The following is a 16033-nucleotide window of genomic DNA, read 5'->3' as shown; positions in this document are numbered from 1 at the left end:
TTACTGCATCGATTTTATTTCGGACAAAACCAGGCTCCTACACAGGGGCTGACAGACTTCCATTAAACAGAGTCTACCTACAGTCAGGATGTAAACAGAGCCATCAAAAGAACATTGAGATTTCTTCAGAAACCTGTCATGTCTCTCTCCTCAGTGGCACCCTCCTCAGTCAATATCTGTAAACAATTTGTCATATCCAAATTTGAGGCAAGCTTGCAAAGCTAAAAGCTTGGTACCTTCTAATTAAAGATTTGTACGCTGAGATAATTGGCAACTCTTAAGGAAAGTTCAGTGGTGTAACATATAGCTCATCGCTGGTGGCTTGATGGTCTGACAGATGGAGATAGCTCCTTGAAATTATGGAGCTTTTATATTGGTATTTTTAGGAAATGTCAACAGCATGATTATATTTTCATTAATGTTGTCTCTTCTTCCCATTCATTGCTTTTGTTTGTCATAATGACTTGTTACCTTTTGTCTCTAACTACACAATCTGTTAATATTTGTATAGGCGGGCTCACAATGGTCCTGGTTAATGACTGGATTATAAGCATTGCTGCACTACAATGTGCAGCATTTATTAAGTGCTGCAAATTAGATATGGAAATCATTGATACTATAATTATGACTAGCTCACAATAAAGTTAGTAAAAAGAATGTGAATATCATGCAAATTGTGCAAATGATTACACAAATTCAATTACGTTTCAGATTTAAGAATCATTGCTAGTGCTGGAACAATGCTACTGTAATATCTTTTACACTGCCTTGATCAAGAGTGAAAATGTGCGATGTTAAAAATGTGCTTTCTGAAAGATCCACGAGGCTGTCCTCTTCTCTTAATTACTGCAGTTTACTTTTCCTTCTTTCTCAGGAAACAACTTGGGGCTCTACAACAAAGATTTAGAGTTTAAAACTATCAATGTGTCATATCGCTAAAGTTTCCCAGTAGCTTCTCAGCTAAGTGCAGGGCTGGCACATCTAGCCTTTGTGCATTTTCTGCCTGCAGCCCTGGGCCAGGAAGACTTTCTTATGTGGGATGGGGAAGAGATCAAAATGATTCTTTCATGACTGTTGTATGGTCTTTTCACTGCAAATTAGAGTCAGGGCCAGCCAATTTATAGGCAAACAGCAGAAATCAAGACTGGGTGTCCATTTTCTTCTTTCTCCTCTATCAGGAAGAAATGAGGCATACTTTTTACTAGTTAGATGTTTTCAGTTTATTGACAAATAAAGAATTGTGTGTTTGTACTGCTGAGAAAATTAGTGAAAAGTGTCTGGGTCACAGGTAGAAGCTGTTTTTCTGCTGCAGAAGTTTTGACATTGTTGTAAATTTTGGAAGCAGAGCCTATCCCTGTCTGTGACTCACAGGTCTGATTTGCCTCCAGAACAGCAAGGCAGAGGCCAAAGACCCATTGTTGGGATCTGTGGACCAGCCCGCTGTGAGGATGGAAAATTTTCAGGTAACACAAATATTTTCTTTCTCTTATATTGTTTTTTTAAAAAAATATGTGATTGTCATTAAATGGTAATCATTTAATTAAAGCATACTTCTGTAAGAAATGTTTTAAATTTTCCATAGTGCTCCCTGTAATCCTGAAATATTCCTCCAATATTTATTGTCTGGCACAAATGTGAACTAGAATTAAATCCATAGGTCATCATGGTTTTGTGGCTTTTGAAGTGTTTTATGTCATAACAATATAAAACATATATTGTCTTTATCCTGTATCTAGAAAACAAGAAAACAAAGCCAACTAAACCAAAACCCAACACCACCTGTGGGAAAATGTGTAAAGATTATAAACCTCAGAAACTTGTATTTATAATATCAGGAGAAAAACATAGATCCAAGAAGTTTACAAATGTGGCAGTCCACTCTTGTTCTACTGCCAGTTATTTTGCTAATCTGAGCTACATAATTGCTTTGCCTGAAAGGAGCCTTTAAACAGACAAGCCAATATAAATACTCAGATAGGAGACAGCTCTGTTTAATAACAGCAAGAGAAGTATAGAAGTATTTGTTTATCTCTGCTCATTTATGTCAAAATCAATTGTAATTAAACAGAAATCCAACCACAGAGGTAGTGCTTTGGCTGATTGTTCTCAATAGAAATGTCATATAGACCCGGTGCTTAGGACATGCCAAAGCACACATTATTTGTCTCCTGTAATAAATATCCACTTATAGCCTTTTCAGTTCTTTAGTAAAGGCTATTGCCTGTCTCGATTAAAAAAAAAAAAAGAAAGAAAAAAAAAAGTAAAAAAAAAAAAAAGCCACCATTTAATGTAAGTTCTGTACGGTTTTCTGGTCATATTTTAGGAATTACTGAAGTTCTGAAAAGCAGAGTTAATTACATCCTCTGTTAGATATTATGTGGCATTTATTGTCCATCTGCTTACACATATGTACAGAAAATACAGATCTTTCATATCTATTTAAAGTATTGAAAATATGAAGCATAGCATTATTTTATTAGTCTAAAACACATACTGGTGTTGGTGGAGGTTTTTTAAATAAAATCATGGAATGGTTTGAGTTGTAAAGGATCTTAAAGATCACCTAGTTCCAACTGCCCTGTCATGGGCAGGGACACCATCCACTAAACCAGATTGCTCAAAACCCCATCCAGCCTGGCCTTGGACACTTCCAGGAAAGGGACAACCTGTTCCAGTACCTCACCACCCTCAGACTAAAGAATACTGTGTTTGTGGTTAGACCAGGGAAATATAAGCTGCAGAGAATTTTACACTTTGCTTCTGAGTAAATTCTAAATGGAAATACTTTGAATAATGAACAAAAATTCACAACATCAAGGCTGGTCTCCTACACAAATCAGTGTACATGTATTGATTCATAGACAGATCTTTGTCATGCGAAAAAAAAGGTCACCAAAGATGTGCTTTACCATTCACTGTAACACAATGAAGAATAGAGCATTTAAAGAGTGGAGGTATTGTGAAACTGCATGCTTTCAAAAAGAAGGCAGCATGTATTTTGAAATGGGTCCTCTGGTTTATTTTTTATTTGGACCTGTTAGTTGATAGTCATTTCAGTCAACGGGATCAACCTATGAAGCATCCCTGACAATTAAGGCTTATTTTTAGCTTCTACGTTCATAGAAAGGAATTTAAAAAAATAGTCAGTTAGAAGAAGGTGTTTATGCAATAGCAAAGAACCAGACATCCCCCACTGAAAGAGAAAAAAGGATGTCTGAAAGATAGGCTTTCTTAGGACAATGAAAAATAACAAAAGCGACTGGTATTTTAAAATATTTAGTCATGTACTTAGCTAGCCATATTCTTATTTAGTCTTTAGTAGATGAACAAATTGCAATAAAAAGTTACATTTTTTAGTATTTTGTGAGTGAGAAGGTCTTAGGAAAGAATGCACTTGAATGACAATCAGTTCAAATCTTATAAATTATAATGATCTTACTCTGTCTGCCTTGTTTAACTCCAAATAAAATTTGATAAAATAATTTACAGCTTTTGTGAGGAATAGGATGGCATAGATCTAGCTGTAGGTCTAAGTCTATGCCTTTTTATATATCCAGACCTGTTTATAGGGGTAATCAGACTTTAAATATACATAGATTCATTTATTTACATAAATATATAAATAAAAGCGTATATGTATATGTATCTATATATATATTTATACTCTGATTTCCCATATATGGGAATCTTGACGTTTAGTATTAAATTGTATGGAGTACTTCAATATAGACTATAGTGTTCTTTATCCTATAAGTATAGTACATAAAATATTTCTTGGAATTTTTTGGATGCTGATATTTACTTTAAATTTGCTTTTTTGCTTTCTATGTATGTATAATTCAAATAATTAGGGACCAGTTAAATTGCAAAAAACATTGTATTTATTGACTTGATTTTTCCATTGAGTTACTGCTTAAAAAATAATAATTCTCGAGCTTCCTCTTTTTTATCGTTATGCAAATTTCATATAATTAGTGAGTCAAAATAAGATATCTGTTTTAGCCATTGAAAAGAGACAGCTATCTAAAGCATTAATTAATTAACTTCATAATGCAATATATTTAGGGTGAAATCAGTACCTACAATTAATTTTGTTCAATATTTATAAAGAAAGTGTAGGAAATTGTAGATACCACAATAAAAGAATCTTTTTCTCTTAGATTGCTATAGAAGGCAGATATTAAATATAACTCATCTGTTAATAGAATATAATTTATAAGATACTGCTGTGGCAAAATACATACCTTGCATTGCATTTTATATGTTGCCAACATAACTTTCATCCTACATCATCTCTGAATTTCCATCCCGAATACATTTCCTATCTAGGCGACTATTGTTTACAGATATCTTGTTTCCTTTTCTTTCTACAGATGATAATTTAGCAGTTCTATTTTAGTGTATGTTCTCCCCTAAGTGCATAAAGCACTTCTGACTGTTTACCCTTAAAGCTCCAGAGAGTTAGGAAAACCTCCAGACTGCTTCTGTTTATTGTACACACATGCACTGTTAAGGGTTTATTTTCAACGGGAGGGAGACAAGCACAGAGATAAAGACTGATGGTGCATATCACGCTACCAGCACATCTTGCTGAACAGCACAGCATATAACCTGTTTTTCATATATATATTTATATATTTACCTTTAAATTGATTCTATTTTCTCATATCTACTAATTTGGCCCTTGGTGGTGATAGTTCACTTCTTGTTTGTAGTTTCTGCTACTAGTACAAAATCCCTGTTTGATTTTCTTCGCTGTGTGGTAGCTGCAGCAGTCAAAATTACAGGCTAATGGTGAGACAAGCAGCCTATAATGTATGATAATCAATACTCAAAATCCATTCCCTATGATGTGACATTAAAGAATGAAATGCAAAAGCAGAAATTTTCAGGGCTAGAGGAACAAAGATCATGCAATGCAGGTGGGTTTCAAATCAAGGTCATTCAGTGTATTTTTTGCTGATTTTTTGGCTTCATATTTAATTCAGTCACTGCTTCCATGTCCAGGGAGCAGACATGGAAAGTCATTCAATACAGTAAGTAGAAATGCAAGTATAAAAATTGCTATAAAAAATACAGGAAATGAGAAGAGGAAAGAAAATAGAGCATGCAATATATACATAACAGATATATGCTATATGACATCTCTTTTACTTAGAGATTGCCACCAAAGTTTGTATTTCTGTTGGCAGTAATAATCTAAACACTGTGAAAGACCCCTCCTCATACCAATGTATGTGTATGCATGTGTGTGAGAGCTAAAAATATAAATCTTCAAACATAACTTGGTTGTAATAAATTATCCTAATGAGTGTTGAAAATCTCAAAGCATAGCTTTTGGCACCGAATAGAATACTTACTGAATAAGTTTGCAGTACTTATTTCCAGTGACTGAGAACTTCTCTGAACTTTACCTTTCATCTGAGCTTGCTTGTTTCAATCTTAGTTCAGGGAATATTTATTTTTTAAAAGAAATACAGTTCAGTTGAGTTTAGAAAAAGAGTCAGTGTGAAAATAGAATTTTCTAGTTCTATATTTAATATAGATATATATATGCATATATGTGTGTGTTGTCAATGTACAGAGCAGAGGATTACATATATATAAATACATATATATATATATATGAATATTTATTTAATTTATTTTAAGATAATATGATATAGACCTACTACCTGAAAGACAGAAAGAATTTCCCTGCTACAGATGGCTTTTTTGTGGTATAATGAAATAGACTGTAATGTTTGGGTTATTTTTTGTGAGAAAGAAAAGAGCAAAGAGGGATCTTACTCTGATAGAGTAATTGAAAAGAGAGAAGCAGAGAAAAGTACTGGTCCATTGATTGTGCAATTCTGAGCATTTTATGGTAGCTAACATGCAGCAGAGTTTTATTTTGTCTTTTGTTATAAAACAACAAAATTGTTTACAAATATCCATACAAAGGATAGTTAAGCTTACAACATAAAAGTTAGCTGGAAAGCTGATTAGTTGTTTAGGTAAACTTTTAAAAGTGCCAGAAAGCTTTTACTCAGAATTGTCATGAATTCTATATGAGAGAAAAAATAACTTTAGATGCTGTTAGGGAAAATCCTGAAGAAAGCACCTATTTCTCCTATTTCTGTAACTCCACTTTAAAAGTTAGAGGCTGAACTTGACACGTCTACTCTGAAGGATCAGAAAGATGAAGGTGTTTTTAAAAATACATTGATTTGGTTTTTTTTTTGTGGAGTTTTATGTTTCTGAGTAATTTTTTTTCCGGAGCAGGAGGAGGTAGCTTGGTTGTTTGGGGATTTTTTTTTCTTTTTTTTTTTTAGAGAGATAGAGAGTGAGAGTAGCAGTTTCCCTTGGCTGTTTTAAAGCAGCAGCTGTTTGATGCTGTAGAAACTCCAGAAAACTAGATACAGGGAACTTTAGTGGAGGTGAACTAATGGGTGGAATGAGGTGTATAGCTATGTCCTTCATTTGTGGCTCCCATTTCATTAAGCAACTGCCACACATATGTTGTCTCTGTGGTTATGCATACCAATGTCATCTCATTCAAGTGTAGTCAAATCAAATGCAACAAACTTAAATTTCTTCCTCAAAATCTTTTCAGTCCTGCCACTTTGTTACAGTCCTAAGGTTGGGGTTATTTTACTCCTGCTTTCATAATTTTAGTTTTTATTGGCTACTAAAACCAGCATGTGATTTAGTTTTCTTTGGAGATCATAGAATCATTGAATGGTTTGTTGTCACAGATATCTTTTCATTAAAAATCCTTTCTTAGGATTTTTCTTCCTGAGAAGCTGAGAGGCTTCAGGAACAAAATGTAAACAATGGTTATCTGCTGCTGTGGAATGCATCTGTGATTGGCCCATCCTAGATGTTTACAATTAATAACCAACCGCAGCTTATAATGCCCAGAGACACAAACTTTTATTATTCATTCCTTTCTATTCTTAGCTTAGCTAGCCTTCTGAGATGAAACTTTTCCTTCTATTCTTTTTAGTATAGTTTTAATGTAATGTATATCATAAAATAATAAATCAAGCCTTCTGAACATGGAGTCAACATTCTCGTCTCTTTCCTCACCTGACAAACCCCCGTGAACACCATCACAGTTTGTGTCAGAAAGGACCTTGAAATATCTGCCATGGGCAGGAATGTCCTTCACTAGATTAGGTTGCTCAAGGTCCTGTCCAACCTAACTTTGAAATCTCTAAGCGATGGGACATCAAAAATTTCACTAGGAAATCTGTTCCAGTGTCTCCCTACTCTCACATCAAAGAGCTTCCACCTCATGTACAAACTAAAAGAAAGTAGATTCATGCTTTCTTTTAGTTTATGCAGCCCAGGACACAATTGGCTGTCTGGGCTGTGAGCACAGGCTGCTGGCTTGTGTCCAGTTTTTCATCTACCAGTAGCACCAATCCTTCTCAACTGGTCGGTTCTCAATCTGTCCATCCCCCATTCTGTATTGATACTGATTTCTCCAACTCAGGTGCAGGACCTTGCACTTGGACGTGTTGAACTTCATGATGTCCACGTGGCCCCCACCTCTCAAGCCTGTCAGTCCCTCTGATGGAATTCTTTCCCTCCAGGGATCCAGATGCACCACTGTGTTTGTTGTGATTCTAGGGTGCACTCAGTTCCATTGTCCATCTCGTTAATGCAGATAACAAATAATGTTGGCCCCAGTGTGGACCCTGGAGGGACACCTCTCATTATGGTTTCCGCTTGGACTTTGAGCCATTGACTGCAACTGTTTGCATGTGACCATCCAGCCACTACCTTATTGATCTGACAATCCATCATCAAATCCATCAATCTCCAATTTAGCAACAAGAATATTGTGGCCATATCAATATTTGACCAAATCAAAGGCCTTACAAAAGACTTTGCCGTGTCCACTGATGCATTCAATCCATCCTAGAAAGCCATCAGATTAGTCAGACACAATCTGCCCTCAATGAAGCCTTGTTGTCTGTGTCTGATCACCTCCCATCTTCCATGTGTTTTGATATATCTTCCAGGAAGACATCTTCCTTGGTTTTTCCAGATACACGGCTGAGGCTGGCTCACCTCTATGAATTTTATGTTTAAGGCCCCTATGTTACATCCTTTTCCTCAACAATCACTTTGTTCTGTTGTCCCTGTACCTAATTCTCACTTGCTTTTGGTATTTTTTGAGGGTTTAGACCAGACTTAGATTTTAAAGCTGTCAAGGAAGGGAGCTCATATACAGAATGACACTTTTTCATACTACTATATCACTAAAAATATCAGTTCTGAGCAAATTATTGCAGTTTAACATCACTGTGACATAATACAATTTTAGTTTAATTAAAGTCCTATTTATTCATATCTTTTTAGAAATGTGAAAAACAGTTTATACTCTTGGATTCCCTTAGATCATCCTTGGTGTTTCTTTTGTCATGTTTCTGCAGTGCAATAATTCATTAATCAGGTGATGATATAAGATTACTAGGAATTTATTTTCTAATTTAGAAAGATGATAGTTGCTTAAATTCTCCCCATCTTTGGCTCAACATGTTTGTTTTGCTTTTATGAAGACTTGTTCTGCATGTCTGTATGTGTGTTTCATCTTTATATTTAAAGGTATGTTAACAGTTTTTGGTCTAACTGGAATTCCATGCACTTTTTGAATACTAAATTCCTCAAAAAAAAATGAGTATTGAACCCATGTGCCTATTTTGTGAAAGAAAAATTATTAAGATCAATGTATAGTTAACTGAAACCTAGAGATAATAAAAGGATTTATACTATTTATTATTTTTCTTATTCCTGATAGTTGGTTAGAGTTGTGAGTACAATTATAAGACAGTAAATATTGGCCCAAATGTAACATATTTAATGCAAATGACACTCAAGCCAAGGTTTTTAAAACAGAAAGTTTTCTTTGAATTGTAGAATAAGAAGCACCAAAACTTATGTTCTAAAAGTGTAGCAAAGAATCTCATTTATCTATATTCTTTGAAAGAAATAAGGATATAGAAATCCTATCTGAAGACATCATCAGTTCAAATAGTGTGTCACCATTTGTCATTCTTCCAAATTGTATGTATTGAGCAAATCCATTTTCACTTAGTTGCACCAAAACAAAAAAGGAGAAAACTGATTATATGATCCATACTCATGTCTAATAAAATTGCAATATGCGCTTTTTGACAAGCTTATATTTAATGCATACTGATGGAAGATTCTAGTTCTCTGTTCTCAGCAGGAAAAGGAGGCTTCTCAAGAAAACCTTTTTATTTTGTGACTGTCACACAACATAACAATTACAAATGAAATGGAGATGACAAAAAGGAAAAAACAGCTTACTGATTTTTATGAAGTGTTTGTATTTCCAGAAAGGCAGTCACTGCTCAGTTATTTGATTTGAAAAATTAATCCTTATAATTCCTTTTGAGTTCCCTAAGTACTGTTCACTCTTTTCTAGCATGGGTTTTACAGAATAAAACCTAGAAGATTTCTACAGCAGATTAGTTTACAGATGAAGCTCAATTCCATTGAGAATGAGTCTCTAATGACCCCTTTATACTTCCATTGGGCTGTGTGAATGCTTTAATATGTGGAGAACAGAGTTAAATAAATCTATTGTCTCAACTAACAGGTTTATGCAAACCTTCTGAAATATTTTAATTACAGCTTCTTCTTTTTCTCCATAATTAAGCCAGATGTCAAGTAAGCGCATCACGTGACAATCATCGCCTATTCATTAGATTAAATAAATCCACTTATAATTAGAGTTTTTTCTCTTTCTCCTTTGTTTTGCAGAACAAGAAGAATGTGTTAACTGCACAGATGAATGCAGAGTGCTTGGTCATTCTGACAGGTGTTGGATGCCACAGTTCCCTGCAGCCAGTCAGGCTGAGAATGCAGATTATCGCACAAATCTCTTTGTACCCACAGTTGAAGCTAACGTTGAGACTGAGACATATGAAACTGTGAATCCCACTGGGAAAAAGACTTTTTGTACATTTGGGAAAGACAAGAGAGAGCACACTATTCTCATTGCCAATGTTAAACCTTACTTAAAAGCCAAACGTGCCCTGAGTCCTCTGCTTCAGGAGGTTCCCTCAGCATCGAGCAGCCCAACCAAGACATGCATTGAGCCTTGCACCTCAACAAAAGGACCACTGGATGGTTGTGAAGTGAAATCAGGAGCCTTGGCTGAACCAAGCAGCCAGTACTTGTCAACTGACAGTCAGTATCTATCGCCCAGTAAACAGTCAAAGGACTCTTCCTTCATTGCATCAGATCAGATGGCTAGGGCCTTTGCAGACGTGCACTCCCGAGTGAGCCGAGACTCCAGTGAGATGGACTCTGTTCTGGAGCAGTTAGACCGTTCAGCCCGGGATCTAGGCAGGGAGTCGGTGGATGCCGAGGAAGTTGTGAGAGAAATAGACAAGCTCTTGCAGGACTGTCGGGGAAGCGACCCTGTGGCCGTCAGAAAGTGAGGGGGAAAATAAGGACAGGCTGGCAGTCGCATTCCTCTTCTGCTGATTGAAAGTAAATAAATAAATTCCCTGGTTGTAACAGAATTACAGGAATGAAGGAAGACCAATGCTGCTTTAAGGCTTTTAGTGAACATCTGAAGTGCCCACAAGTATGTTCTTTTCACTGCTCTTTCTTTTTGACAGATAACACTGGTTTCATTTTGACCAAACTTTCATTAGGACAGAGTCAAGTACACCAAGAACAAAATGAAAGAAGGAAAGACAGTGCCATTTTGACAATCTGATAGGAAGGTGAGAGAAAGATGGAATGGAAATACGTCTGATACTTTAAGACTGTCCTCAATAGCTGATGCTGACTTTACTGTTTACGTATAAACCCCAAGAAAAACAGGGTTGAATAATGCTGATCTGTGGTGAATTTCCAGCAGCCGCCACAGGCTTCTACTGAAAGTCCTATAAAGAGTTCTTGTAGTAGTCCAAGCGACACCAAACATTAACATTCATTTGTGGTAAACATTTATGTACAAAGTTATCTGCCACAAATATGAAATACAAAAAAAAAAAGAAAAAAAAAGAACAATAAAACAAAAAGAACCATTCCAAATCATTGTTCAAGAAAACATATCCTCATCATTAATGAAACACTACATATCATATTAAGGTTAAATGTAAAAATATATAGTCCATCTTGTCCTGCACACACATAAGCTAATTCACTTGATAAAATTAAAAAAAAATATTTTAATATCTATTTAGCATTTTAGTGTCCAACAAAGCTATAAGTAGTTAGTGATAAGTCAAAAAAAATAAAAAAGGAAAGGAAGTGAAATAAAGTTTGGGAAAAAAAGAGTTACCTTAACGGTAATACAGAAAAGAAATTAACATTATTAACACTTTTTTATTCATTTGTGGACACTAAAATAGCTCAGGAAAGTGAAAATGTCAGACATCCACAAAAATCACATGGTCATTTAAATGTGCAAATGTAAGAAGATTCAGTGTGTTTACATCAAATGACATATTTTTATTGATTTATTGCAGATTCAGTGCATATGAGCCAAATTGTTGAGTGTATAAGAGCTATATTGTGTATTTTATTAAATTAATATATAGTTGTGTTGCAAAAATATTTGGGCTTATATTGTAAATGGCAAGTGTTGCCTCAGTAGCTGTCGAACTCTATGAGTTTTGTTTTTTCCTGCTTCCTTTTCCCCATGGAATATGGGAAGCAGCGCCTCAGAGCAAAGTCTCTTGTTTAATGTATGGTCTACGAAGTACTGCAGTACATAATCTGTTCAAAATATGTTTGAGTGAGCTGATGGAGCTAACTGAACAGCCTACAAATACATCCATCAGTCATGGTTATGTGCAAGTCCTTGTAGAAGCTTCTATTGCAAGTCCATGTTTAATAACAAAAATTACACTCGAACCAACATCTGGAACCTCCTTGGGTTTGGTTTTTTTTCCCCCCAACACATGCAGCCAGCCTGTTCAATGTAGGATACTTGACTGAATTCTTCAGAGATGCCACCATTTTAAAAGTTTTGATATTAAGTTTATAGAGCTGAAAATTATGTCAGTGCCAATGTGGCATGAGCAGTATTTTATCTGATTCTTTAGAATGTGCAATAGCTTACTGAAGTTCTAGATAAATACTGCTTATTCTGGGGGGGTGTTTTTAGTTAGGTTTTCACTTGATCTGTATAATATTTGCAGAATAACTTAAAATAACTTGGGATATAGTTTTTACTTTTTATTATTGTTTTTAAGAATGTTTTTATTGCATTTGAAAATTTCAAAATTGAATTAAACTTGGAAAAAAAAAATGAACTTACAGAGTACAAGAAGAAGCAGAAGAATCAAATGTTTAGCTCAGGATTTGTCCCTTATATACTTTAGATACTCTGCTGGAAATACCACTATGGCACATTGTTTAAAAACTATGAGTTTGGTTTCTTAAATTTAATCTTAACTATAAAAACATTTATAAAAGGGGTTGGCAATCTGAAATACCACAAGCCATAGTTTTTTATCAATTCAAAAACAAAAGTTGACCCAACAGCCTATTTTAGTGTAGGGATTTCATTTAAATGGTGATCTTAGCTAGTCAGTCCTACAATGAATTGTCTTTGGGAGACACCGATTCTGACAATTTAGTTTGCTTTTAGCTCCTGTTAAAAAATGTCTACAATTACATGCAAAAGGAAGGATCTTGTACATGTCTTATCAAGCTACTCTCCATGTTTTGGACAATTTATGTATCTAAAACGTGGTGTTGTCTGTGTTATATAATTTTGTTTTGTTTTTTTTTTTTTTCTTTTTGGCCAGGAGACTCAAGATTGGTTTTGCTTGATAGCTTGATAGCTTGAAATTCCATAGTGGAGAGGATTCTTATTGTTTGATCAGTCTTTTCTACGTATTTCTGTGGTGCCCATCACTTCAGTGTCTGTGCACCAAGTCTTTAGCTCTGCCAGTGAGATCCATTATTCAGCAAAATCTACGCCAGTATGTAAATGCAGTCAAGTGATGGAGATTTGTGTATTTTATAAATGATTTTAACACTGAGTAACCAATTGTACAATTCATTGTATGTTTCTGAAAACATAAAAACCACAACATTCTGAGAAAGGGCTGTGCCAATGTAAGAGGAATTTACCTTAAGGCTCTCTGTCACTAGTGATTTACTAGCTTTAGCTGTTTAACACATTATCTGTATTTAGTAGTGATTATTTATTTACCACTCTGAGGTAATTCAGAATTCATGACTCACAGCTTTATAGAGGAGTTTAGGAAATCTTGCTTTTATTTAATTTGTCTTTCAACTGCCTTGTTTTGTACAACTCTGGCATACTGCTTCCCAGTATAAGATTATCCCAGGTTAAAAAATTTATTTCACAATTTAAAATGGATACATAATGAACCAGTAAATCAGCAGAGCTTATACAATGTGACTTTTGCTGGTTCGGTCAAAATTAACATGATTGTGTGTGAAGGACATACTGCACACAAAAGATTTTAAAGTGTTTTTTTTCTCCGCGGTATCTCTACTATCACCACTGGAGAAAGAGGCAGGAATGAAAGATAAAGTTTATGAGTTATTTCTCTCATTTTTTACACACATGCTTTATAAGACTGAAAGGAAATATCTGTCACAAGAGTATAAAAGGAAAGTTGGAGTTAGGAGAGGCAAGTAAAGCAACTAATAAACTTGTACTGTACACTGTGAATAGCGAATAAGGCATTCTGTATCTTTTTTTAATTAAAAAAAGCCAGCAATTGGGAGTTCCTTATACAGTTGGCCAATCAAATCAGAACTCAAAACCAGACCTTTCTTTTTTCCCTTTTTTTCCTTTAATTGGCATATTTATCAGGAAACAGATTCTCCTGAACTGTGATTTGCCACTGAAAGATAGAGATTTCCCAATCCAAGTTACCCCTAGAAGTCAAACTTTGTTCATAGTGGAGCAAGATACACCATTCAAACAAGCTTTCATGTTGCTTGCTGTCAAATGGAAGGGAAATTGCTGAGGTCAAGGAGGAGTCTGAAGCCTAGCATAACATACATCCACTCATTATTGTTTAATTGCTTTCTTTTGACATCAGGCAGCAGTTATTATTGCATTAATTTAAATGGGAGTTTTGGCTATCAAGATTTGTTGACTTGAAGTGTAATTGAATGAAATCTGATTAAGGTTTTGACTTCTCTGGCTCAATTGTGATACAGGTTGGCATTCTCATTTATCAGCCCCTGTCTCCCCATATGGCTCAAAGTTGCACCAATGACTGGTGAATGACACAAAAAAACCAAACAAAAGCAGCATACATTGTATGGATTTTTCTCAACCGCTATTGTTTAATGGCTGTGTTTAATGTGACCTATCTGGAAAATGAGGACTACGAATAAAAAGCGATTACTAATAGTGGTGTTGCCTGCTTTTGCATTCATTAACACAGAAGAAATGTGTTAAACACTGCATACCACAGGGAGCCTGATGGTAATTACTTTGGAAAAGCAACTTGTGGCAATGCGGCTGTTACAGCTAGTTATCAGTTTGCCAAAAAAATGACAGTTCCTGCTTCATTTATTAGAAATGTGTAACCGTTTTCTCTCAACAGGAAAGTGCAGAAGAGTTTTCATCAAGCTGGGTAGGTTTATCTTTTAAGCAGCTGATGCACTGAATCCCTACAGGCTGTTATTTGCTCATAGAAACATGGAGCTGAATAAAGGATATTTTGGTTTAGTACACTGGTGTGAGTTCACCAGAAACATTTTAAATGGGGTGGGGCTGTAAGTTCTTAAAGATTGTCAGCCTAGCAGGAGAGATCAAAACACTGCTTGAGTATAGAAGTGGAGGACAACCTGAAGAATGCAAGGAATTAGTTTTTGCTTTTTATCTTTTTTAATTGTCTTTCTTAGGAGTGTGAGTAATTTTATTCATGTTGCTGTAAACAAAGAGAAATTGCTGGGAAAAATATTACTCAGTCCTATGTCTGGTTTTATGAGTTTGTTGTTATAATCTAACACTTTCATTAACCTCTTTTGTTTGGTTGGGTTTTGATGTATTTGAGCATTATGATCAATCCCTCAGAAAGTGGGGCCCTCTCTGTCTGCTCCTGTATGACTGTAGCAATGACATACCCAATAGTGTAAAGCCTGTAAACCAGAATTTTTAGGTTGTTTTTGGTTTTGGTTTTTTTTTTCAGTGAGGAGTTTTTTGAGTTTTGTTTGTTTATTTTGATGTTTTTAAAAGTAATAAGTATATAGGCATTGCTTTTGACAGCTAAATAGAATTTCAGTTTGTTCAGAACACTACAGGTATTATAAAGGCATGTGCTATTCCTGCAGACAGAATTCCTTTTTAGCCATTTCATTTTTTTTGCAAGTCTTCTCTCCAGAAACAAAACCAGCCTGCATCTAGTTAGCTGCCCATCTCAGGCACTGAAACCCAGCAAGGTTATCTCCCCTTTTTCTGGCTACATATATCTGTCTTTCTACAGGCTAATTTCTAAAATCTAGCAAGTCACTGTCTGTGCAGAGTCCTGACAGAATGTACCTTCTGCTGCTAATGACCTCACTGGACATGGGATGTTACTTTTACTGTCTTCAACTGTGTGTGATTCAGAGCTTGGCTGGATCTGCAGTATATGTAGAACAAGTCATAAACCATCCTGGCTTTTCTTTACCCAGAACACAGTCATTGATTTCTCATTTGGAAAGTGGCCAGTCCGTCAAACAGAGATTCTTAGATCTCCTTTAAGCCAACCACGTATTACTGCTTCAGGGTGCTCACTCATGGGATAAATACCCTATCCTTATCTTTTATTGAGTCTAAGACATGAAGGCAGCTGAAAGCTTATTTCTTCAGTTAGTAATGTTTCCCTAAAAATGAAATTTCTCCAGTAGAAAGGACAACTGTCTGCTGTACGCATAGTTTGATTTGTGAAAGGTCACCTTAGTTTCAGTAGTGCATGAAGAAATGGATCAGGGAATTAATGAGCCATCTAAGAATTTTCCAAGATGCATACTCCATAATGCATATGTTATGATTCAGGGAAAAGAGCACAGCATC

At 35.4% G+C, this 16033-nt stretch overlaps 1 protein-coding gene across 6 annotated transcripts in view; it reads left to right on the top strand.

Annotated features, from left to right (window-relative positions):
• Positions 1-14383, top strand: part of PCDH17 (protocadherin 17) — a 90289-nt gene extending 75906 nt beyond the window's left edge. For 4 of the 6 annotated variants that reach the window (XM_058044486.1, XM_058044502.1, XM_058044476.1 and 1 more), the window contains exons 5-6: positions 1389-1463; positions 9781-14383. In XM_058044486.1, the coding sequence (XP_057900469.1) occupies positions 1389-1463; positions 9781-10463 (758 nt within the window). In that variant the 3' untranslated portion in view covers positions 10464-14383. Of the gene's footprint in view, positions 1-1371; positions 1464-9780 lie in introns of all 6 variants that reach the window. The other 2 variants (XM_058044519.1, XM_058044510.1) reach the window with 2 other exon arrangements.
• Positions 14384-16033: the final 1650 nt, after the last annotated feature.

This window comes from Melospiza georgiana, chromosome 2, assembly GCF_028018845.1.
Source record: "Melospiza georgiana isolate bMelGeo1 chromosome 2, bMelGeo1.pri, whole genome shotgun sequence".
Lineage (NCBI taxonomy): Eukaryota > Metazoa > Chordata > Aves > Passeriformes > Passerellidae > Melospiza > Melospiza georgiana.
This window is presented reverse-complemented; position numbering and strand designations above follow the sequence as displayed.